Source organism: Caretta caretta, chromosome 1, assembly GCF_965140235.1.
Source record: "Caretta caretta isolate rCarCar2 chromosome 1, rCarCar1.hap1, whole genome shotgun sequence".
NCBI lineage: Eukaryota > Metazoa > Chordata > Testudines > Cheloniidae > Caretta > Caretta caretta.
The window spans coordinates 324,419,897-324,446,403 of record NC_134206.1 but is presented as its reverse complement, the minus strand read 5'-3'; the positions used below and the strand labels follow the sequence as shown (position 1 = coordinate 324,446,403).

General features: G+C 45.9%; 1 protein-coding gene across 7 annotated transcripts in view; it reads left to right on the top strand.

Moving 5' to 3' along the window:
- The window catches only part of CPNE8 (copine 8), a 290,234-nt gene that overhangs the window by 215,556 nt on the left and 48,171 nt on the right, over positions 1–26,507 (top strand). For 4 of the 7 annotated variants that reach the window (XM_048836289.2, XM_048836290.2, XM_048836292.2 and 1 more), the window contains exon 16: positions 186–313. The exons of the other annotated variants lie outside the window; for them this stretch is intronic. In XM_048836289.2, the coding sequence (XP_048692246.1) occupies positions 186–313 (128 nt within the window). The remainder of the gene's footprint in view (positions 1–185; positions 314–26,507) is intronic. 7 annotated transcript variants of the gene reach the window in all.

The window sequence follows — 26,507 nt, the reverse complement described above, 5'->3', positions numbered from 1 at the left end:
GGACCAACACAACTGCAACAACACTCCATACAGTATTAGTCTTTTGTTTTATACCTCAGATGAACACAAGATGTTCAGTTAACTATCATATGAGAACTTTCTCTGTATATTGTGATACTGCTTATTTTGATTTGTTAATATTTCAGTTATTAATCAATCTTATCCAATGTTATTTAACTGTTTAGAATGGAAACCCTCAAAATCCCTATTGCAATGGAATTGATGGTGTAATGGAGGCATACTATAGAAGTTTAAAATCTGTACAGCTTTATGGACCAACAAACTTTGCTCCAGTAATTAATCATGTAGCAAGGTAAGTATTCCAACAGTTGCTTTGGAGAAACCGAATATATTGACATCCTCTTACCAAAATTGTGACAGGGTCGGGCCAGATGGCTACAGGAGAGTAGTAGAAGGCAGATATATTAGCCCCAGGCTAAGTAGGTCCCTTTTCCCTGGGTAAGGTAACAGGGAAGGTTCCAGAACAATCAGGAACCTTCTGGAGACAATTAAGACAGGCTGATTAGAACACCTGCAGCCAATCAAGAAGCTGCGAGAATCAATTAAGGCAGGCTAATCAGGGCACCCGGGCTTGAAAAGGAGCTCACTTCGGTTTGTGGTGCGCGTGTAAGGAGCTGGGAGCGAGAGGCGCTAGGATCTGCGAGTGAGGACGCATACTGTTGGAGGACTGAGGTGTACAAGCATTATCAGACACCAGGAGGAAAGTCCTATGGTGAGGATAAAGAAGGTGTTTGGAGGAGGCCATGGGGAAGTAGCCCAGGGAGTTGTAGCTGTTGCACAGCTGTTCCAGGAGGCACTCTAGACAGCTGCATTCCACAGGGCCCTGGGCTGGAACCTGGAGTAGAGGGCGGGCCCGGGTTCCCCCTCCCCCAAACCTCCCAACTCCTGGTCAGACACAGGAGGAGTTGACCTGGACTGTGGGTTCACGAAAACGGCCAAACTAAGGGCTGCCATGAAGCTCCGAGGCGAGCAAATCCGCCAATAAGCGCAAGACCCACCAAGGTAGAGGAGGAACTTTGTCACACAAAATAATTATTCCGTTGAAAAGACAAACAGAAATAGGACATTAATGTTGAGAAGTCAAGCATTCAATTGTCAAGAAATAGAATTAAGGTTGAAAGTTAAATCTTAATTTTCTGCCTTCATGTGCAATTCTTAACATGGTCTTTCCATATATAATTACATATTGTTTCTCAAATAATTAAATTATTCAAAAAATAATTTCTTTTACAAAATTCTGTACAGTAAACATAGGGATCCTCGGTCTCCTTTCAGTTGCACTTGTTTCACTGAAGAGAGAATTTGGCCTCATATGTGCCATACTGTACTATTGTGTACTAGACAGATCTTGGTCCCTCTCCCAGCCCATTTGTTCTACTCCAGCAGCACAGAGGGCCTGGAAAGCTGCCTTAGTTTGGCCCTTGAGGCGACTCTGGGTGCCCTAGAGGCCAGTTTAGTGGGGTTCAGTTGAGAAGGGGTGTCACTGGAGTGTGTTGTGCTTTGGTAATACCTGGCCAGTGTAAGGGCTCTTTGGTGGCCATTACAAGCTAGCATAATTTAGAACAGATCTCAGGCTGATCCAGGTTTATACTGAGGGCACGTTGTAATCTAAGGTGGCTTAAACACATTTTTGTTCATCTCCTCTCCTCCTTGGTAGCAAGATAATCTTGTGCAACTGAGGATCTGGCATCTGACCTGATAAAATGACATTTTAGGAGATGAAATATTTTAATTTTATTAAATTTGTATTTTTCATTTGTCTTGTTTTGCTGTTTTAGCACCTTCACCTCTTTTGAGGAAAAACAAAGTATGTTACAATCAGTTGTCTGGAAAATGGAAAAATATTTCACAAAAAAAATTTCATATTTTTGTAGTTGTTTGTTTTACAGGGTCCTAAGTGGAAGAATTTAAGTTTTCACCAAATATTTTTTTATTTTGACATTTTGAATTTTAAAATGTTTCTCCCCCTCCCCCTTCCTCTTTTCTTCCCTCTTTGCCACAGAATACAATAATATGAATAACATTCAGGGGTTGGGTGGGTTGATTAGTTGAACTTTCCTACTTTTCCTTTTGCTTCTCTAACTTTTCCAAAGTTGAGTAGATTTTGAGAAGTTAGAGGGGGCAAAAGGAAAAATTAAATTAGAAAGAGAGAAATGGAAAAAAAGAACAATGGAAAATAATCTAGACAAGCACACTATCTCATTCGGTGGCAGAAAGGAAAAAAGGCACAGAAAGAGGGGGGAAAACTAAATGTTGAAAATTTGATATTTTGAAAATTCCTGGTTCAGTGAAAATCCAGAAAACTCGTAGAGAAAAGTTAGAAAAATGGAATAAATATTCAAAAGAGAAATGAGAAGGTGCTTGGAATCTTTCTGAACTATTGTCTCTTATCTGTATGTTAGGAACAATTTTTCCATTATGAAGGGATATATTTTACAACTTCCCATTTCACCAAACTAAGTTATGTAGTAGAGAAAACTTAGTCCCTTTCCTCCAAAACATAAGATAGATACGAGAAATATACCAGTTAAGAGTTCTACAGAGAATTAATACATGCTTTAATCCCCAGTGTGGCTGATAAGCACCTTACTCAAATGGACTATCAGATTTGTTTGTCTCTTTCTGCTGATTGGGGAAGGGATGTTGTAGTGTTGTAACATTGTCATCAGAAGTACTCCTGCGTTTCTGAAGAGATTTTCTGTGGAAAAAAACTAAAATGAAAAGTAAGGATGATGGCCAAAAAGTGCAGTCATTAGTGCAGGACAGGTTTGTGCTTTCTGTATCCGGGGAAGGTCTCTGTTGCAGAGTTGTAACTAAGCATTTTATCACCTGGGGTGAACAATCATATTTGCTCCCCCTAGAGGTGCTGTGGGGGGGGGGGCATGCAGGGCCACATGCCCTCCCTCCCAGAATTCTGCCTCCCATTTGGCACAGAGGTTTTCAAACTGTGGGGCACACCTTCTGAGGGAGATGCACCCCACAGTTTTAAAACGGTTACCTTCTACTAGAGGCCAGCAGATCGAAAGCTGGTGGGAGCTGCTCGGTCTGCTCAGGCCCCTGGCTCTCTGTGCTGTGGGAGCCGGAGTGCTGGCTGGCTGCCAAGCAGCCTTCCCTGCCCTGTTCCCCGAGTCAGGCCACCTCTGCGAAGCCAGGCACTCCCCAGGCAGAGCGGTGGCACTGCTCCGAGCTCCTGACACCCTCTTGCCTCTGCCCCAAAGGAGCTTGGTGCCAGCCGGCAATGCCCCCTTTAACCAGCCACTGTGCATGAAGCCTGGTTGCCATAAGATTTTCCCTGGAGCACTCATTCCCCTGGGGCCCCTGCCTCACAGCAGCCCGGTCACAGCCCACTCGCTGCCCAGGGGCCTGCCATTGCAGCCTGGTCACTCTCACCACACTCCCTACACACAGAGTAGAACTACCCATTGCGAGCCCAGCAGCCAAGGAGAGCAGTGACACAGCCTGAGCTCAGCCACGTGAGACTGGTGCCCAGCCCAGGGGCTGGGGGCAGGCAGCTGCTGACAGGGTGGATTCGCTCCTGCCAGCTCCAGAAACCAAGGCCATGAGAACAGAGCAACTCCTAGGGTTACCATATTTCAAATTCCCAAATAAAGCACATTAACTGGGGAAGGGGGATGGGGTCCTGGAGGGGTGTCTGTGTGCTGGGAGGGATATTTGGAGAAGGTATTTGTAGGGCACTGGAGGGGGTAACTGCGACAGGGGTACCCACTGGAGATGGGTTGCCAATGCTGGGCTGGGGATGGACTGGCTTAATGGAGGAGCCCTAGCTGCTGCTCCCACGGGGATACTGCCTGCAGGGCTCCTGCTTCTCCCGCCCCTTCTCTTCCCCATCCCATCCCATTTATCTTCATAAATGATCTGGAGGATGGTGTGGATTGCACTCTCAGCAAATTTGCGGATGATGCTAACCTGGGAGGAGTGGTTGATACACTGGAGGGCAGGGATAGGATACAGAGGGACCTAGACAAATTGGAGAATTGGGCCAAAAGAAATCTGATGAGGTTCAATAAGGATAAGTGCAGGGTCCTTCACTTAGGACGGAAGAACCCAATGCACAGCTACAGACTTGGGACCGAATGGCTAGGCAGCAGTTCTGCGGAAAAGGACCTGGGGTGACAGTGGACGAGAAGCTGGATATGAGTCAGCAGTGTGCCCTTGTTGCCAAGAAGGCCAATGGCATTTTGGGATGTATAAGTAGGGGCATAGCGAGCAGATCAAGGGACGTGATCGTTCCCCTCTATTCGACATTGGTGAGGCCTCATCTGGAGTACTGTGTCCAGTTTTGGGCCCCACACTACAAGAAGGATGTGGATAAATTGGAGAGAGTCCAGCGAAGGGCAACAAAAATGATTAGGGGTCTGGAACACATGAGTTATGAGGAGAGGCTGAGGGAACTGGGATTGTTTAGTCTGCAGAAGAGAAGAATGAGAGGAGATTTGATAGCTGCTTTCAACTACCTGAGAGGTGGTTCCAGAGAGGATGGTTCTAGACTATTCTCAGTGGTAGAAGAGGACAGGACAAGGAGTAATGGTCTCAAGTTGCAGTGGGGGAGGTTTAGGTTGGATATTAGGAAAAACTTCTTCACTAGGAGGGTGGTGAAACACTGGAATGCATTACCTAGGGAGGTGGTAGAATCTCCTTCCTTAGAAGTTTTTAAGGTCAGGCTTGACAAAGCCCTGGCTGGGATGATTTAATTGGGTATTGGTCCTGCTTTGAGCAGGGGGTTGGACTAGATGACCTCCTGAGGTCCCTTCCAACCCTGATATTCTATGATTCTATGATCCCCTTTCCCTACTGTCCTCTGCCCCATCCCCCACCCCCTACTCCCACATACTCCTCTCCTTGCCCCATTTCCCTATCCCATTATCTTTCCTCTGCCCTATCCCATTCCCCTTCCTTCCTCACTTCCACCCCCACCCTTGCCCTGCTTCTCCTCCTGCCTGTGGGCACTCACCTTTGTACAGAAAACAGGATTGTGGCCATATAGGGCATCCAGCGTAGGTAGAAAGGGAAGACAACTGGCACTAGGACCCAGGAGGTGGCGTACAGCTGCAGAGGCAGCAATAAACAGCTCTGGACCAGGACCAGACCCCTGTTTGGGGTGGGGGGAGGGGTAAGCCCCCTCCAAAAAAACTACGCTCATGGACTTCAGCCAACACTGCTGGGCCTAATCCTGAGCAGGGAGGGGGCTGATGCTGCTGGGCCCAATTCTGCGCTGCCCAAGTTCTGCACCCATGACAGCACTGTGTCCTGAGCAGCTGCCCTTCTCGCCCCTCCCTAGTTATGGCCCTGTTCTGTTGGAAAGGACATCATACGACAGGTGTCTGGAACGTCCCCTCACTATTCCCTCAGAGGTTAAGGGATTGAGATGGGAACTCTAGACAGCCTAGAAGATCAACTGGCAGAGAAGATAAGCAGAAGACGCTCAGCAGCAGCCACATATTCCTGATCCTTCTTCCTCTTACTGGTCCTGCCCAAGATCCTCAGTAGGACTATTTCTGTAAATGTTCATTCTCTTTTTCACCATGATACCACTCAGATTAACCCTGAAGTTCATGGTAGAATAGAGAAGAGAAGGTGTTTTTGCCTGCACCCAGAATCTCAAGTTCAGAATGACTCTTTGTGGAGGACAAATCATGCAGTTTTGGGGATCATGGTCAGCTATAAAATAGACAGTAATATACAAGGTGTAGATAATTTGCCTCCAATCAGTAATATTAGGAGTTCATCCAAAAGCTTTAGCACCAGTAATCTTACAGGATGAGTATCTTCATATCACAGTAGACTTCATCCTTCACCAATATTTATGTTCTTCTGTGAGTGCTTGCTCATGTCCATTCCAGTGCAGATGTGCGTGTGCTGTGTGCACCGCTGCCAGAAAGTTTTTCCCTCAGTGGTATCCATCAGATTGGCTCTGGTGCCCCCTGGAGTCATGCCCTCATGGCGCAGTATATAGGGATTTGCTGACCTGCCACCCTTTCAGTTCCTTCTTTCCATCCGTCATGGTTGCTGGAACTTCTGCTCATTCTTGCTCTTGCAAGTACTCTCCCCGGTGGACTTTGTTTTTCCTGTAAATAGTTGAAAAATGAGTAGTTAATTGTTATAGTTAGTATTAGTTAGTAGTAATAAAGTAGGACCCCTCTGAACGGGGTTCTCCCCCATCCCTGGCACCAGGGCTTGCCTCGGTCTAAGGGCTTCAAGCCATGTGAGGCTTGCCACAAGCCTATGTCCATTAGTGACCCCCCACTCAGCTTGCCTCAGGTGCTTTGGGGAATCTCACCTGTGTGACCGCTGCAGGATTTGTAAAGGGTTCAAACCCTGTAGCCAGAAAGAAAGAGACTAAAGGAGGGAGAGCCATAGGCACACAGGACTGGCACTTCCATCTATACCAGAGGCATTCCAGGCAGCACAGGACTTATGTCCCTGCTGGTACTGCCATCTGACACCAGGCATGAATCAGTGCTGGAGGCACGAGCAGCTAAGGCACTGAGACCCCAGGTGCCGTCAAAGGGTAAAGCAGCAATTGATGCCGCAGCACCAGTCACCCCCTTTCGGCACCACTCGCTGATGCCATCTGGCACCGCTCCCCCATAGTCATTGGGGAGTAAATCCTGACCCTCAGATTCAAAGCCGAAATCCTACAGCTCCCACAGGAGCCGGCACCGGTCTGACCACCGGTACCCAATGGCCGATTTGGGCCAGGGGGGTTCCACCAGTGGCCTGGCTGGCACACACTGATGCCTGTAATGGCTATTTTGGACTCGTTTCACTTTTCGTAAGACCCAAGGACCTCAGTCAAGGAGGTCATACTCTGTTGCATCGGGGGGTAGAGCCTCACCACCTCCTCCTGCGGTACAGGAACAGGGCCCAGGTACTGAGCCCAGTACCATACCTCAGGGACCAGCACCATTGGATGTGCTAGGTGCTGATGGATAGAAGCAAGGCCTGGTGCCAGTCCTAGCATCCTCTTCCTCAGACAAGGTGGTAGTGGGAACCTCCATTGCACCCACACAGGATGACCACAGGGTGCACCAAGATCTACTAAGGAGGTTAGCCCAAAACCTGGGGATCCAGGTGGAGAAGATTGCAGAGACCTCCCATGCCCTAGTGGACATCTTGACTCCTTCAGTCCCCTCACGGGTAGCTTTGCCTCTGGATAGTGCCATTCTGGAGCCTGGTAAGGCACTGTGGCAGACTCCTGCCTCCTTTCAACCCATGTCAAAAAGGGTGGAGAGGAAATATTTTGTACCACGGAAGGGCTTTGACTAACTATATACTGATCTTCCAAGATCGTTAGTGGGAGAAGCAGGGGCACCAGAGACCTACCCCCCCAAGGGTAAGGATGCCAAGAATCTGGACCTCTTTGGCAGAAAAATCTACTCGAAGGAGGCTCCAACTTCATATTGCCAACCAGCAGGTGCTCCTTAGCTATTATGACTTTAACTCCTAGGGCACAATAACAAAATTTAATGAGTTGCTGCCACAGGAATTCAGGGCTCAGTTCTTGGTTCAAGTCAAGGAAGGCAGAGCAGTGGCGCAAGCAGCACTGGATGTGGCCAACTCAGCTGCTCGGATCATGGCTTTGGCTGTGGCTATGAGAAGAAGCTTGTAGCTGCAGGCCTCAAGTCTCCCACATGAAGTGCGGCAAACTATCCAGGACCTTCCATTTGAGGGCACGGCACTCTTTTCGGAGCAGACAGACTCCAAGCTCCACAGCTTGAAAGACTCCAGGGCCAGTTTCTGGGAAGTCTCTGGGACTGCACACACCGGACCCATTGAGAAAGAATTTTATGCCTCAGTCTCTGCCTCATTTCTACCAGCCTCAGTCGAGGCAGGATTATAATAGGAGGCAGGGCAGGAGCTACAAGAAGAGGCCTCCTTCCAAACCCTTGTTGGTTCACAGACCAGAGCCTGCCAGACAATTCTAAACAGGCCTTCTGAGGATGTGCCCAAGGATGCCATACCAGGACAGTGTCTGGATCCAACCTCCCCAATTTATGTTGACCAGCTATCCCATTTCCATTGGGAATGAGCCCATATCACCTCAGATCGCAGGGTGATACACATTATACGACTGGGATCCACTCTGCAGTTCAGTTTTTCCCGTCCTTCCCACTCTCTCTTCACCTCCCTGTTCAGGGAGCCTTCTCTGATTCAAGAAGTGCACAAAAGCTCCTGCAAATGGGAGCGGTAGAGGAGGTTCCTCCAGAGCTAAAGGGCAGGGGTTTTACTCCCGATATTTTCTAATCATGAAAGCCAATGGCGGACTCAGACCCATACTGGACCTGCAAAACCTCAACAAATTCATGAAGAAGCTAAAGTTCCACAGGGTCTCCTTGACTTCCATTATCCCCTCTCTGGATCCAGGAGACTGGTATGCCACACTCAACTTAAAGGTTGAGTATTTCATATTTCAGTCTTCCAAGGCCATAGAAGATGCCTTCGTTTCATTGTGGGTCAAGTACACTACCAATTCACAGTACTTCCATTCGGCCTGTCAGCAGCCACTCGGGTTTTCAGGAAGTCCATGGCAGTGGTCGTGGCCTTCCTAAGAAAACAGAGTGCAGGTGTACCCGGACCTCAACGACTGGTTGATCAGAGATCGGACCAGGGCTCAGGTGAAGGCAGACATACGACTGATACTGTCAACCTTCCAGAAGTTTGGGCTGTTGTTAAACATGCAGAAATGGATTCTTTCTCACATCCAGAGGATAGAATTCATAGGGGCAGTCCTTGACTCAGTCCAAGTCAGAGCCTTTCTACTGGATGCCAGGCTCTAAGCTCAATCGTAGAGAGCCTCAGAAAACAATCCATCACCATGGCGAGAAACTGCCCGAAGCTCTTGGGGCATATGGTGTCATGCATGTACATGGTGAAGCACACGAGGTTGCAACTCAAACCTCTTCAGGCCTGGCTAGTATCAGGGTACCAACTAGGTGAGGACTGCTTAGACAGGGTGGTCACAATTCCCCCCTCGGTGATTGCCTCCCTCTTACGGTGGTTGGATCCGGGGGTAGTATGCACAGGCGTTCCATTCACGAAACCTCAGCTGTCGATGTCTCTAGTCACCAATGTTTCCACACTGGGTTGGAGAGCTTACCTGTGGATCCTCAGGACACAAGGCCTCTGGTCCCAGGAGGAGCTCTTGCTACACATCAGTGTGACAGAACTCAGAGCAGTGTGCCTTGCCTGCCAAACGTTCCAGCCCCACCTGGAAAGCAAGTGTATGTCGGTGCTTACAGACAACATGACAGCGATGTTCTGTATAATCAGACAGGGTGGAGTGTGCTCCTCTCACCTATGCCAGGAAGGCCTCCACCTCTGGGAATTCTGCATAACCCACTCGATCCACCTTGAAGCTTCTTATCTTCCAATGGCCCAGAACAAGTTAATGGATTGTCTCAGAAGATCCTTCTCTAATCACAAGTGGTCCATTCGCCCGGATGTTGTGAGGGCCATGTTCCAGAGGTGGGGAAATCCCTGGATAGACCTGTTTGCAAAGAAGCGCAACAGAAAGTGTCTGCAGTTCTGTTCCTTTCAGAATCACTGGGCTCGATCACAGAAACGTTTCTTCTCCCTTGGAAGGAACATCTCTTCTATGCATTCCCTCCCATTCTGCTCATACACAAGGTCCTGCTGAAGGCCAGAATGGAAAGAGCGAGCCTGAGCCTGATAGCGCCGGCCTGGCCACATCAGCACTGGTTCACCACTCTTCTGGACTTCTCGGTGGAAACACCAATCACCCTACCTCCATTTCTGGATCTAATCTCTCAGGATCACAGACACTTACATCATCCAAACCTCGAGTCCCTCCATCTAAGAGTCTGGAAGCTTCATGCTGAATCCCTTGGAGGTAACATGCTCAGGTCCGGTTCAATAAGTTCATTTACGGAGCAGAAAGCTACTCACCATGACCACGTACCTGGCCATATGGAAAAAGTTCTCAATCTGTTTAGTGCAGAAAGACGTCTCTCCCTCCCAAACATCAGCACCGTGTATTCTGAGCTGTTTGCTACATCTGAAACAGCAAGGGCTATTGGTATCTTCAATTAGAGTACACCTGGCAGCAATTTCAGCTTTTCACCCAGCGGTGAACGGCAGGTCTATTTTTTCTAAGTCACTCTGTAGCCACTTTCTTAAGGGACTGGACAGGCTGTACCCACAAGTGTGGCAGCTGATCCCTCCCTGGGACCTTACCGTGGTACTATCAAGATTCATGGGACCCCCATTCAAGCCCTTGGCAACATGCTCTTGTCATGGAGGGCCTTCCTCATGGCCATCACGTCAGCCAGGAGGGTTTCAGTGATTAGGGCCCTCACATCAGAGCCCCCATACACAGCTTTCTTCAAGGATAAGGTCCAGCTGTGCCCTCACCCAGCCAGCACAGTTCCACAATAACCAGGACATTTTTCTCCCAGTCTTGTACCTAAGACCGCACACCAGTAGCCAGGAGCAGAGTCTCCACTTGTTAGATGTCAGGAGAGCACTGGCTTTCTACATAAAAAGAACCAAATCGTTTAGGAAGACTACTCATCTCCTAATGGCAGTGGCTGACAGGATGAAAGGCCTTCCAGTCTCAGTCCAGAGAATTTCATTGTGGATCACTTCTTGTATCCACGCATGCTACGACCTGGCAAAAGTCCCTGCTCCAGCCCTGATGGCACATTCCACAAGAGTGAAGAAGCGTCTTTAGCCGCATTTGTGGCACAGGTTCTCATCCATGATATCTGCAGAGCAGCAATATGTCCACATCTTTGCAACTCACTATGCCATCATGCAGCAGGCCAGAGACGATGCTGGATTTGGCAGAGCAGTGCTAGAGTCTGCTTGTTGTTGAACTCTGAACCCACCTCCTACATCTTTGGGAGTCACCTACATTGGAATGGACATGAGCGAGCACTCAAAGAAGAAAAGACGGTTACTAACCTTCTCTAACTGTTGTTCTTTGAGATTTGTTGCTCATGTGCATTCCAAAACCTGCCCTCCTACTCCTCTGTCAGAGTTAGCTGTCAAGAAGGAACTGAAGAGTCAGCAGGATGGTAGATCCATATGTACAGCGCCATGAGGGCACAACTCCAGGAGGCACCAGAGCTGACCCAATGGATGCCACTGAGGAAAAAACTTTCCACCGGCGGTGCATGCAGCACGCGCACAGCTACACTGGAATTCACATGAGCAACACATCTCAAAGTGCAACGGTTACAGAATGTTAGTAATCATCTTTTTTCCATTGGGGAATTTTATAGTACAGTGGCAGGCCCTTCAGATTAGGAAAGTGCCATGTTTTTTTCTCAAATATCATGGTCATCATTGCAGCAAAACCAAGGAAGAACAAAATTGTATTTCTCTACCACTTGTAAGATTTTCTGATTTTGGTTCCATCAGTTGAATCAGGCAGGAGAGCTGTCAAATGCAGTTGAAAAGTGGCACCTTCTGTTCAATTACTTAACCATCTGTGATAGGGCATACCTATCCCACACCAGCACCAAAAGGGTTAACTCTGCTTTGCAAGCTGAGGAAGCCCCGCCCCTCCAACCCTGCTGGTCATACTCGGCCTGGAGGCAACATATAAAAGGTAGCAGCCCAGCTCAGTCTGGAGAAACTACTGACCGGGAAGGACTCAGGCTGAAAGCTCCCTGCAGGGAGTTGCTACAAGTCCCAACCTTGGGACTACAGCTCACAGAGTTCCTGACTGGAGACTCCAGGCTGCCCGACAAGTCCAGAGAAGGGATGGGACCGGTGGGAGCTCGGCCATTTGAGGACCACAGAGACCTGGGGAAACCGGGAGTTTCGACGTGGGGGAAAGGGTAAGAAGCGGCCCAGGGGACTCCAACTGCTTTGCCAGTGAGTGAACCGGGAGACCAGTCAGCATGTTTCGGGAGAATCCCTGCTGACTTGGTGGTCAGCTCCCCCACTACTGCCAGGGCCCTGGGCTGGGGCTCGGAGGAGCAGGGAGGGCCCAGGGTGCCACACCCTCCTGAATGGTGCCCCACTCCACCAACAGGCCGCACAGCCTCACAGAAGTGGGCTACTTTACTGACTCTGGCCATTGGTCTACACTGCCCTTGCAGGAAGGGCTGCTCACTGACTCTGGCCATTGGGCCACGCTGCCCTGACGGGAAGGGCTGTTTATTGACTCTAGTCACTAGGCAGTACTACCCCATGTTACAGTAAGGCTCATCAGCGTAGGATGTAACCGACTGCAGAATCACCTCCGCCCTTCTTTTTAACTCTACATGACCCAACAACACCCAATGACGGGATGTACCTACCCCACGACACCATCTGAAAAGCACTGTTCAGTCAATTCAGACCTTGATTTAGCTGCTGGGAATCCAAGCCTAATTTAGTTCTAAAGCAGGGAAAGTCTTCCCTCTCCCAGGGAAAATCTAGATGGCATGCAACATGGTATGCTTAGCAATCAGATTACACAGATCATCGCAGAGAGTGACTTAGTATTCAAAGTCTCCTTGTCTCTTCTCTGGTGCTAACTTTTTCTACATATTATCTTGTTCTCTCTACCTTACCTTCCTTCAACACTTTTAAAACAGTCCCATGCCAATCAAGAATTCTCCCTTCCATCTTTCTGGTCTAAGGCTCTGAACAACCCAGAAAGGAATCGGTATTATGAGCGTTTCTATGTTTGGTTTAGGAAATATGATTGCCTTTTCGTTTTATTGTTCGGTCCCAAGTTATGAGAGAATACTGGATTGGGAAACATATGACCCTTATATATATATAACATATAAAGCCCAAAGGTATTCTGAGTCCAGACCATATATAGGCTCATTCTGCAAGAGGCATTCCTTCTTGAATGAGAGGAGGGAAAGGATTTACCAAGCAGCAGAGTAATATTTTCTCCACATCTTCATAAAGAATTGTAGAACACCCTCTTTTATTGCAGTGGACGCAGGGCATACAGAGTCCTTTGGTGTATCAAGCAAACATAGAGCCTTATGATTCTCTACTCATTTACGCTGATGTAAATGTGGAGTAACTTCACTGCATTAAACTGGTATAGCAGAGTGGAGAATTGGGTTCATAGTTTTTTCCATGACATTTTTCTAAATAATGCTTTCTCCTCCTGACATTGATATCCAGTTACGATTTTTTTTTTCTAATAGAGGGCTCCTGTACAAATCCCATTCGTTCTGAGTTGATAAACTTATGACTGCAGAAATGTGAATTTTTACCTGTTAATTTTTCTGAATCTTCATTTCTTGAACTTGGAAGAATTTATCCATACTGTAAAAAGAATACTGGTAAACTTTTCAACAAGTAAACTTTTTTGAGTTTCTTTTAAGTTTAGTTTGTAGCAATCTGGAGTGTGAATCAACCCCACACTAGTCTGTTGCACACTAACTATTTCTGTGGACCTTCCTAACCCACACTAACAGTTCCTTAGTGCACTTTGATCTAGTGCCATTTCAAAGTGGGGTAGATCGAAGCGCACTACAGAACTTTTAGTGCATTGCAGCCAGGTTCATATGGACACCTTAATGCACATCCGGCTGGATGGAATAGACTTGCATGCCAGTTTGTTGCAAACTAAATATTCATGTAGACAATCCTATAGAAGTTTAGTGGAAAGTAAGATTTTACTTAACATCATAATATTAGCTATAGAAATTTTAGTCAGGGAAGAGAATGTTGTTGCACCTGGCCTGTTACACAGAAAGTCAGACTAGATGATCTAATGTCCATTCTGGCGTTAAAAAAAAATCTGTGAAAACAATAAGAGATCTTAAATTCATATACCAGGCCAGAAGGAACCATTGTGCTCCTGTATAACATAGGTCATGGAAATTCCCGGAAATAATTTCTAGAGCATATCTTTTAGCAAAACATCCAGTCAGTGATTGAGAATCCAATGTGATGTGCCAGTGGTTAATTACTCTCCCTTTTAAAAATTTACACCTTATTTCCAGTCTGAATTTGTCTAGCTTCAACTTCCAGACATTGGATCATGTTATACCTTTCTCTGCTTGACTGAAGAGCCCATTATTAAATATTTGTTCTTCGTGTAGGTACTTCAAACTGTAATCAAGTCACCCCTTGACCTTCTCTCTGTTAAGCTAAACAGTGTTCCATGACACTATTATTGCAAAACATGTTTTCTGATGCTGTAATCATTCTTGTGGCTCTTCTCTGAATCCTCTCCAATTTATCAACATCCTTCTAGAATTGTGGACACCAGAATTCAACATGGTGTTCCAGCAGCAGTCACACCATGTGAAATACAGAGGTAATATAACCTCACTGCTCCTACTCAAGATTCCAGTTTATGCATTCAAGGCTTAAAGTCAAGTGCAAATCCTACCTGTCAGACAATATAAGGAAGTCTTCTGTGTTGAACTGAAGAAGCCAAGAACAAACTAAAATGTAAGAATTCTCATTTGTGAAGTCAGCATAAGAGTCTGAATGACTACTTTTTGCACAATTTTGATATAAATTCAACTACTTTAATTAGGTTTTTGCATAGAAGATAGTAATAGCAACATCTGTCTCTATCATTGATGTGGCATGGTATAAAAAGGATTTTATAAAGACGTTAAGAATTGCCACATTCTCAATCCTGCTAGTAGATATCCAGGTACGCATTAAAGAGCATTCAATAACCTCTGCTATTTTGCATGTGTGCACAAACATAGTAGTTTATTTTATAAGCTACACAGTGATGCACATCTGTATATGTAAGTGAAGAATCAAGTTCAAATTGTTCATTCGTCTTAACTATAGTGGGTTTTTTCCAGATAAAAATCTGAACAGGAACTGTAGGCTGGCTGGTCCTTTTTACTTTATTGCAAAAGATTTATCTACTGTATTATTTTTTTAAAAAAAAAAAAAAGGGCAGTTCTAGAAAAATCATTCAGGAGGAAATCCTGAATAGCTGAATGTATAGCTTGGTAAGTGGCAGAAGTTCTCAGTTTTTTTTCATCCCCTCATTCAATTGCATGGAATAGATCCTATCTAGATGCACTCCGCTTCCTGCCAGTTCCCATGGCTAGTCCCAGGAGATGCCAGGCACGCTGCACTTCAAAGAAGTCACCGTGCAGTAATGTAGTATTCCTGGCATCTGAAAAAGATCAACTGATTGCAAACATACTTCAACAGAAAACCACAGAACAAGGAATATGAACTAGCTGGTGTCCCTCTTCTCTCCCTGCCACCTGTGAGAGTGAAAGTGTTTTTTTTAAACTTGCTAGACACCAAGTAATTTTATCCAAAAAAGGACTAAAATGTCTAGAGAAAAAAGAAATGGTGGGTCAGCTCATAATAAACTCAATCTCTGAATGCCAGTTCAGGAATGTGATTCCTGCTATTTCAGGCATATGGGGCTCTTAGGAGACACCATGGTTAAAAACAAGCAAATCATCACAATAATTAACTGTGGGTATTTTATCTTTAAAGAAAGGAACCACAGAAACCAAAGCAAACAGAACATAAATGATAAATAATGCTTACTTAAATTGCAGTCTCTTCTGTATGTGTCTCTGTGGAAAGCTTTTGACAGAGATTACATCTTTAAGATTGGGCCTGCCTCTGGTGGAGGCACTTCTCTCTTTGGAAGTTAAGACCAAAGTATATTATTTCCAAAATTAGTAGAGAGTCCAGTCATAGTGTATCTTGAGTAACTAAAACAGTTTATAGATCAGAAAAATAATTTTGTTTAAGGGTAGGTGAGTCCTATTTGGTTTACCATATATAACCTAAACAGTTTATAAATGGGCAAAGGTGAGTAAAAATTAATTAACATTAAGAACTGTAATCCGAATTAAATCCCATTAGTTCTCTCTCTTTACCAATATTAGACCTAACTAGGATTACCTGGTCTAACCATTTGGTATTTTAACAGGAGAAGTTGTTAATATCTTAAATTAAAATAGTATTTCAATATCCCATTAAAATTATTAAGAATCAATCCTGAAGCACTTGCATGAGAGGAAAGTGATCAGGAACAGTCAGCATGGATTCACCAAGGGAAGGTCATGCCTGACTAATCTAATCGCCTTCTATGATGAGATTACTGGTTCTGTAGATAAAGGGAAAGCAGTGGATGTATTGTTTCTTGACTTTAGCAAAGCTTTTGACACGGTCTCCCACAGTATTCTTGTCAGCAAGTTAAGGAAGTATGGGCTGGATGAATGCACTACAAGGTGGGTAGAAAGCTGGCTAGATTGTCGGGCTCAACGGGTAGTTATCAATGGCTCCATGTCTAGTTGGCAGCCGGTATCAAGTGGAGTGCCCCAAGGGTCAGTCCTGGGGCCGGTTTTGTTCAATATCTTCATAAATGATCTGGAGGATGGTGTGGATTGCACTCTCAGCAAATTTGCGGATGATACTAAACTGGGAGGAGTGGTAGATACGCTAGAGGGGAGGGATAGGATACAGAAGGACCTAGACAAATTGGAGGATTGGGCCAAAAGAAATCTTATGAGGTTCAATAAGGATAAGTGCAGGGTCCTGCACTTAGGACGGAAGAACCCAATGCACAGCTACAGACTAGGGACCGAATGGCTAGGCAGCAGTTCTGCGGAAAAGGACCTAGGGGTGACAGTGGACGAGAAGCTGGATATGAGTCAGCAGTGTGCCCTTGTTGCCAAGAAGGCCAATGGCATTTTGGGATGTATAAGTAGGGGCATAGCGAGCAGATCGAGGGACGTGATCGTTCCCCTCTATTCGACATTGGTGAGGCCTCATCTGGAGTACTGTGTCCAGTTTTGGGCCCCACACTTCAAGAAGGATGTGGATAAATTGGAGAGAGTCCAGCGAAGGGCAACAAAAATGATTAGGGGTCTGGAACACATGAGTTATGAGGAGAGGCTGAGGGAGCTGGGATTGTTTAGCCTGCAGAAGAGAAGAATGAGGGGGGATTTGATAGCTGCTTTCAACTACCTGAAAGGGGGTTCCAAAGAGGATGGCTCTAGACTGTTCTCAATGGTATCAGATGACAGAACGAGGAGTAATGGTCTCAAGCTGCAGTGGGGGAGGTTTAGATTGGATATTAGGAAAAACTTTTTCACTAAGAGGGTGGTGAAACACTGGAATGCGTTACCTAGGGAGGTGGTAGAATCTCCTTCCTTAGAGGTTTTTAAGGTCAGGCTTCACAAAGCCCTGGCTGGGATGATTTAACTGGGAATTGGTCCTGCTTCGAGCAGGGGGTTGGACTAGATGACCTTCTGGGGTCCCTTCCAACCCTTATATTCTATGATTCTATGATTCTATTACAAGAAAATTCAGATCTAATTCCTTGACAATGCTATGGTTAATTTCCATCTCACCAATTCATGTTGAAGACCTGGGGATGTTTCTGAACTGGGGGGGAGGGTCGCTTTTTCTTGATGCGGCTCAGTGACTGTTCTTTTATTGGCTGTCTTAATTTGGCAGTTGCCAAAATAGTGGCAGTTGCTGTTTGCTTGCCAGATGAGCTGTGACTGCTGTAAAGTTGAGGATGGGAGCAAAGTGCATACTGCTTGCTTACTATAGAGATTTTTATACTCTTCTTTCATAATTTTGCTGGTGGTGCAAGACATACCTATTTTTAGGGCTTGGCTGGATTTAAATTAGTTGTTTTCATTCTTATGTTTGCTCAGTATCTTTGTGCAATATCCTTAGGAGCTTATGTAGCCCATTAATGCATATGCATTAGGATTATAAATTTATCTTAATTTGATAGTTATATTGCTTTTGTCTCTGTGGCAGGAAGTTATCAGAACATTTTTAAAGTTAAGAGTTTTAATGCTTTCCTTTATTTAGTCCATTTTCTGAGCTATTTCTTCAGCTTTTTTAGTATCTAATATAAATTGAATTTCTGTCTTCAGACTAGAATAGTCATTAAATAAGTCATTGTCTTTTCTTAACAGTCTTGGAGAGGTGATTTTCTTTCTGAGTTGGGTGAAGGAGTTGCTTAAGCATTGTCAAATAACTAGTTATTTTCCCAATTAATATAAGTATTCTATACTTACATGGCTTCTTGTAGTTAGCAACCAGTCCGCATGGTCATTAGATTCAAAGTTGGTACATACTGCCTTTTATTATTTACATATCATTAGAAGCTTTGATACAAAATATTTGCAAATATGCATTTCAAAATAAGCTTAGCAATTTAAGTATTTAAGGAATAAAAAAGAGGGTTGTTCCAAATGAGTTAGGGCTTCTCTTCATGGTATGTGGACCTGTACTAGGGGGATATAAATTCAAGTGTGCACTAGTGTGTTGCACACTAACTGGCCTGTGTGGATTTGCTGGCGTGTACTAAATGGTCCCTAGTGCACGTTAATGTAGTCCCATTTCAAACAGTGCTACATTAAAGCACACTAGGAAATTTTAGTGTGTACTAGAATTCACACCCCTCTATTGCACCACTCATTGTGTAAGCAAGCCTCAGCTAAGAGGAACCAACATTTTCAACCATCATTGTTTTCTTAGTTTGAAGAATGAAAACTTTAGAGTGTTTGTAAAAGAAATGTTTCAGAGTAGCAGCCGTGTTAGTCTGTATCCAAAAAGAAAAGGAGTACTTGTGGCACCTTAGAGACTAACCAATTTATTTGAGCATAAGCTTTCGTGAGCTACAGCTCACTTCATCGGATGCATTCAGTGGAAAATACAGTGGGGAGCTTTACACACACAGAGAACATGAAACAATGGGTGTTACCATACAGACTGTAACAAAAGTGATCAGGTAAGGTGAGCTATTACCAGCAGCAGAGGAACAGCAGTGGAGGGGCGGGAAATAAACATGGGGAAATAGTTTTACTTTGTGTAATGACCCATTCCCTTCCAGTCTTTATTCAAGCCTGAGTTAATTGTATCCAGTTTGCAAATTAAATTCCAATTCAGCAGTCTCTCGTTGGAGTCTGTTTTTTGAAGACTCCAACGAGACATCGTTCCTCAGACGTTCTTGTCAACTGATGGAAATGGCCCACCTTGATTATCACTACAAAAGGTTCCCCCCTCTCCCCCGCTCTCCTGCTGGTAATAGCTCACCTTACCTGATCACTTTCGTTACAGTCTCTAAGGTGCCACAAGTACTCCTTTTCTTTTTGTAAAAGAAATGTATTTCAGTATGAATTTTGTAGGTGTTTTAACTGATGTTTTTTCTTGCAAAACAGAGGCGGGTCTAAAGAAAAAGCCCACTTCTGTGTCTTAGTTTATAGCTCTGATAACACATCCCTATACTTCTCTTTGGAATAACCTGGAAAAAAAATCCTCATTTTTTTGCGCTACCAGGTCTTTCTCTAAAACATAAAACTCTTTAAAAAGTTTGTTTTCTTGAGACAAAGATCATATGTAAACCAGACTAGTGGGTCTTGTACAAGGGGAAGTGTCCTGTTCTTTGAGAAGATGCTCTTTTGCCTTTTGACCAAAATTGCCCTTGGATTTATGACCTGCCATTTATGGCATTTACAACTGGCAACTAAAATTTCTGTTAAATACCTTATGCAAAGCACAAATTGCAATAACAGTACATCTTTTACAACATAATATTAAAGTATAGCATTAAAACAAACTAGGAGACATAAAAGGTATATTCTTCTTTGTATGGCTGATGTAAATGTAGAGCAACAACTATAATTTTACATTTAGATGGTTAAGCCAGATAATTGTGTCTGGAATAGCAGAGTCTATTGCTGTGACGTCTCCTTCATGTTTGTGAATTGAGCATTGAGTTTTTATATGTTCCATGGTCTGTTCTGGGTGATCACAGTCGTACACCAGAGAGTCTTTAATTTTCCATTTGTGCAGCAAGTATCCGTATCTGTCATAGTTTGTGCAGATACAGTTTAGAGTTGCCCATGAACTTCATGGGAGATCAAAGCCAGAGATCTTCTGCATCAGCTCTTTCATAAGAGTTATTTATAACTTTTTGTGAACTCGATTCGGCTTTCCAGGCTTCATCAGGGTTGAAGTTGCATTGTTGCAGGTTAAACGTGTGAGACCAAAAGGTCCTACACAACTTCAGGTGGTGTTGGGGAGGTGGGGGACTTTGTTAAGGCCCTGGTGAATGGGAAGATGTTTATTTTCCATGATCCTCTGGAATTCCCAAAGGATTGCGGCATCACGTCGAATGGATGGGGGAGCAATGTGCAACAGCACTGACAGCCAAGGTGTTGGGGTCGAATTGATGGTTCCAGTGATGCACCACATTGCACTATTTAGTTGGACATCAACAAGTCAAGTATGGCTACTTGTCCATAGCTGTGCACGGTACTCGGCTACAGAGTACATAAGGGCCATCACTGATGTCCATAACACTGGGATGCTGATGCTCTTCAACTTGTGCTTGCCAGTTTCTGGACCTTGTTGACCCTTGTCTTTATCTTGACAGCTACCTTCTTCAGATGGTTGTGGAAGGTTAGCAGGCAATCCAACTTTACTCCGAGATAGGTTGAGGTGGTGTCATGTCACACAGTGTCGCCAAAGGTCACTTTTAGGGTGCGCTTAGCTTCTTGTTATCAAGATGGAATGAAGTGACTGTTTTGTGAGGATTTGGCTTGAGCCTCTGTCAAGGTTCCTCCCCCACTCTGAACTCTAGGGTACAGATGTGGGGACCTGCATGAAAAACCTCCTAAGCTTATCTTTACCAGCTTAGGTCAAAACTTCCCCAAGGTACAAAATATTACACCCGTTATCCTTGGAATGGCCGCTACCACCACCAAACTAATACTGGTTACTGGGGAAGAGCTGTTTGGACGCGTCTTTCCCCCCAAAATACTACCCAAAACCTTGCACCCCACTTCCTGGACAAGGTTTGGTAAAAGCCTCACCAATTTGCCTAGGTGACTACAGACCCAGACCCTTGGATCTGAAGAACAATGAACAATCCTCCCAACACTTGCACCCCCCCTTTCCTGGGAAATGTTGGATAAAAAGCCTCACCAATTTGCATAGGTGACCACAGACCCAAACCCTTGGATCTGAGAACAATGAAAAAGCATTCAGTTTTTACAAGAAGACTTTTAATAAAAAAATAGAAGTAAATAGAAATAAAGAAATCCCCCCTGTAAAATCAGGATGGTAGATATCTTACAGGGTAATTAGATTCAAAAACATAGAGAACCCCTCTAGGCAAAACCTTAAGTTACAAAAAAGATATACAGACAGAAATAGTTATTCTATTCAGCACAATGCTTTTCTCAGCCATTTAAAGGAATCATAATCTAACACATACCTAGCTAGATTACTTACTAAAAGTTCTAAGACTCCATTCCTGTTCTGTCTCTGGCAAGAGCAGCACACAGAGAGACCCTTTGTTCCTCTCCCTCCTCCCAGCTTTTGAAAGTATCTTGTCTCCTCATTGGTCATTTTGGTCAGGTGCCAGCGAGGTTACCTTTAACTTCTTAACCCTTTACAGGTGAGAGGAGCTTTCCCCTGGCCAGGAGGGATTTCAAAGGGGTTTACCCTTCCCTTTATATTTATGACACGCCCCCCAAATCTCAGCTAGGGTGAAACACTGGCTGGGATTTCTTCCTGGAGCTCTAGGAAAACAGAGTTAATAAGACACATGCATCTCTAAATATACTACCAAGTACATAAAGACTAACAATATTTTCCACATCTCAAGGACGATTTTAACCAGTTGATTCTGGGAAACTTTCACGGGAGAGTGCATCAGCCACTTTGTTAGAAGCTCCTGAGATGTGTTGGATGTCGAAATCAAAATCTTGGAGAGCTAAACTCCACCGAAGAAGTTTTTTGTTAGTTTCTTTGACGGTGTGAAGCCACTTTAGTGCAGCATGGTCGGTTTGCAGGTGGAAAGGCCGTCCCCAAACATATGGGCGTAGCTTTTCCAGAGCGTAGACAATGGCGTAACATTCTTTTTCAGTGACTGACCAGTTGCTTTCCCTCTCCGACAGTTTTTTGCTGAGAAACACTACAGGGTGGAATTCTTGATCAGGTCCTTTCTGCATTAAAACTGCTCCCACACCATGCTCGGACGCATCTGTGGTTACTAGGAACGGTTTGTCAAAGTCTGGGGCCCTTAGTACAGGGTCAGACATGAGTGTCGCTTTAAGCTTGTTAAAGGCCTTCTGACACTTTCCGGTCCACTGAACAGCATTTGGCTGTTTCTTTTTGGTTAGGTCTGTCAGTGGGGCAGCGATTTGGCTGTAGTGCGGTACAAAGCGTCTGTAATAACCGGCCAAGCCTAAGAAGGATTGAACCTGTTTCTTTGACTTTGGGACAGGCCACTTTTGGATAGCATCCACTTTGGCCTGTAGGGGGCTGATAGTTCCTTGACCCACCTGGTGTCCAAGGTAAGTCACTCTGTTTAGGCCTATTTGACACTTCTTAGCCTTAACAGTTAGTCCTGCCTCCCTTATGCGCTCAAGGACTTTTTGTAGATGTTCCAGGTGGTCTGCCCAGGAATCCGAAAATATGGCCACGTCGTCAAGGTAGGCGACTGCATATTCTCCTAATCCCGCTAGGAGACCATCTACAAGTCTTTGGAAAGTGGCGGGTGCATTTCGCAGCCCGAAAGGGAGTACATTAAATTCATACAGCCCGAGATGTGTGATGAAGGCTGACCTTTCCTTGGCAGATTCATCTAGCGGTACCTGCCAGTACCCCTTGGTTAAGTCCAAGGTAGAGATGAACTGGGCCCGTCCCAGTTTCTCTAATAGTTCATCTGTGCGTGGCATTGGATAGTTGTCTGGGCGAGTTACAGCATTTAGCTTACGGTAGTCCACGCAAAAACGTATTTCCCCATCTGGTTTGGGAACTAGAACCACTGGAGATGCCCATGCACTTTCAGAGGGGCGGATTACCCCCATCTGTAACATATCCTGGATCTCCCGTTCTATAGCAGTTTTAGCTTGAGGAGACACCCGGTAAGGTTGGACCCTAATTGGGTGAGCATTACCTGTGTCAATGGAGTGGTATGCCCGTTCAGTCAGTCCTGGGGTGGCTGAGAACGTTGGCGCGTAGCTAGTGCACAGCTCCTGGATCTGCTGTCGCTGCATACGCCCAAGGGTCATGGAGAGGTTCACCTCTTCCACACCACCAGCACATTTCCCTTCGTAGTAAACACCTTCAGGCCACTCAGCGTCGTCTCCTCCCTGGGCTGTAAACTGACAAACCTTTAATTCTCTGGAATAAAAGGGCTTTAGAGAATTAATATGGTACACCTTAGGCTTCCGGTTGGAGGTGGGGAATGCTATGAGATAATTAACAGCTCCCAGGCGCTCCTGGACCGTGAATGGCCCTTCCCACGATGCTTCCATTTTATGGGCCTGGAGCGCCCTTAAGACCATGACCTGGTCTCCTACTTTGAAGGAACGCTCTCTGGCATGTTTATCATACCAGGCTTTTTGCTCTTTTTGAGCATCCTGTAAGTTTTCTCTAGCAAGGGCTAAAGAGGTTCGGAGGCTGTTTTGTAGGTTGGTTACAAAGTCCAGAATGTTAGTTCCTGGAGAAGGTGTAAATCCCTCCCATTGCTGCTTCACCAACTGCAATGGCCCCTTAACCTCACGGCCATATACAAGTTCAAATGGGGAAAACCCTAAACTGGGATGTGGTACAGCTCTGTAGGCAAAGAGCAACTGCTGCAACACTAGGTCCCAATCATTGGAGTGCTCATTTACAAATTTACGTATCATGGCCCCCAAAGTTCCATTAAACTTCTCCACCATGCCATTTGTTTGATGGTGGTAAGGAGTGGCAACCAAGTGATTTACCCCATGAGCTTCCCAAAGGTTTTTCATAGTTCCTGCCAGGAAATTAGTCCCTGCATCTGTGAGGATGTCGGAGGGCCAACCTACCCTGGCAAAAATGTCTGCTAGTGCCTGGCACACACTTATAGCCCTGGTGTTGCTCAGAGCTACTGCTTCCAGCCATCGGGTGGCAAAATCCATGAAAGTCAGTATGTACTGCTTTCCTCTGGGTGTCTTTTTTGGAAAAGGACCCAGAATATCCACAGCTACTCGCTGAAATGGAACTTCAATGATGGGGAGTGGTTGTAGAGGGGCTTTGACCTGGTCTTGTGAGGTGTGCCAAAGAGTGGGAAAACCCCAAGACTGGACATAGGTAGAAACATCCTTGCCCATTCCCTCCCAGTGGAATGACCCCCCCAAACGGTCTTTGGTCCTGTTCACCCCAGCATGGCCACTAGGGTGATCATGGGCTAAGCTCAAGAGCTTGGCCCGGTATTTAGTTGGAACTACCAACTGTCTCTGAGGATGCCAGTCTTCCTGGTGTCCACCAGAAAGAGTTTCCTTGTATAAAAGTCCTCTTTCTATAACAAACCTGGATCGATTAGAAGAGCTGAGAGGCGGTGGGTTGCTCCGTGCCGCCGTCCAAGCTCTCTGGAGGCTTTCATCTGCTTCCTGTTCGGTCTGGAACTGTTCCCTTGATGCTGGAGACATCAGTTCCTCATGGGATTGTGGACCTAGGCTTGGTCCCTCTGGAAGCGATATAGGGGATGGAGCTGTTTCTGTTGACTGTGAACCGCTCTCCGCTGGTGCACTATGTTGGGATTCAGGCTCCGGCTGAGCCTCTTGGGTCGGGTTATCGGCTGCTGCCAGTTCAGGTTCGGTGGGGCCCTCTGTTGTTGAGGTTGCAAGTACTGGATCCAGTGCTGACACGGGGTCTGGTGTTGGTTGTTCGGCTGGTTCCGGTTCTGGGACTGGTTCCGTCTGGGTCTCTGGGACTGGATCCACTACTGCTGTTGCAGACATTGGCCTGGGGTCCAGGTCCATCACCTCTGACTGGGTCCTGATAGAAGTTTCCGGAACAGAGCTAGGTCTCACGGCTTGTTTAGCCTGGCTGCGGGTGACCATTCCCACCCTCTTGGCCTGCTTCACATGATTGGCCAAGTCTTCCCCCAAAAGCATGGGGATGGGATAATCATCATAGACTGCAAAAGTCCACATTCCTGACCAGCCCTTGTACTGGACAGGCAACTTGGCTGTAGGCAAATTGAAAGAGTTGGACTTGAAGGGTTGAATCGTCACTTGGATCTCTGGGTTGATTAAATTGGGGTCCACTAAGGAAGCATGGATAGCTGACACTTGTGCTCCGGTGTCCCTCCACGCGGTGACCTTCTTCCCGCCCACACTCACAGTTTCCCTCCGCTCCAAGGGTATCTGGGAGGTATCTGGGCCTGTGGACCTCTGGTGTGATTCCGGTGCAATGAACTGTAATCTGTTGGGGTTCTTGGGGCAGTTGGCCTTTACATGCCCCAGCTCGTTACACTTAAAACATCGTCCAGCTGACGGGTCACTGGGGCGAGGAGGGTTGCTGGAGAACGGGGTGGTGGGACGATAAGGGGTCTGGAGGGTTCTTTGGGAGGTAGGTGGGGCTTTGGGCGGCCCCCGGTAATAGGGTGTGGTCTGGGGTGGTCCCTTCTGGTCTCCACTCCAACTGCGACCAGTTTTCTTCTTCTCTGCCACCTCCACCCATCTGGCTCCAATCTCTCCTGCCTCGATTACAGTTTTGGGCTTCCCGTCTAGGATGTATCTTTCTATTTCCTCAGGAACACCCTCTAAGAATTGTTCCATTTGCATTAGGAAGGGCAAATTTACTGGAGATTCAACACTTGCTCCTGATATCCAGGCATCCCAATGTTTCACAATGTGGTAGGCATGTCGGGTAAATGACATGTCTGGTTTCCACCTTAGGGCTCTGAACCTCCGACGAGACTGCTCGGGTGTTATCCCCATTCTGACTCTCGCCTTGGATTTAAACAGTTCATACTTGTTCATGTGTTCTTTAGGCATTTCAGCTGCCACCTCAGCTAAGGGTCCACTGAGCTGCGGCCTCAGCTCTACCATGTATTGGTCAGTAGAGATGTTGTACCCAAGGCAGGCCCTTTCAAAGTTTTCTAAGAAGGCCTCAGTATCATCACCTGCCTTGTAGGTGGGGAACTTTCTGGGATGGGAAGTGGTACCTGGAGAAGGATTGCTAGGGTTTGTTGGTATATTCTGCTGGGCCTTTATCCTCTCCACCTCCTCCACATGCTTCCTCTCTTTTTCCTTCTCCTCCTCCACATGCTTCCTCTCTTTTTCCTTCTCCTCCTCCACATGCTTCCTTGCCTCCATTTCCCTCTTGTGGGCAGCCTCCTGTACCTCCTTCTCCAGCCGCATGAGTTCTATCTGTCTTTCATGTTCCCTTTGTCTTTCCTCAGCCTGAAATTTGGCTAATTCCAGCTGTAGTTGAGCTGAGGATTTGGTCATTCTAACCTCTCTGTTTTTAACTAACTTTACACTAAAAGTTCTAAGACTCCATTCCTGTTCTGTCTCTGGCAAGAGCAGCACACAGAGAGACCCTTTGTTCCTCTCCCTCCTCCCAGCTTTTGAAAGTATCTTGTCTCCTCATTGGTCATTTTGGTCAGGTGCCAGCGAGGTTACCTTTAACTTCTTAACCCTTTACAGGTGAGAGGAGCTTTCCCCTGGCCAGGAGGGATTTCAAAGGGGTTTACCCTTCCCTTTATATTTATGACAGCCTCCATCTGGAAATGTTCCTTCTTGGTG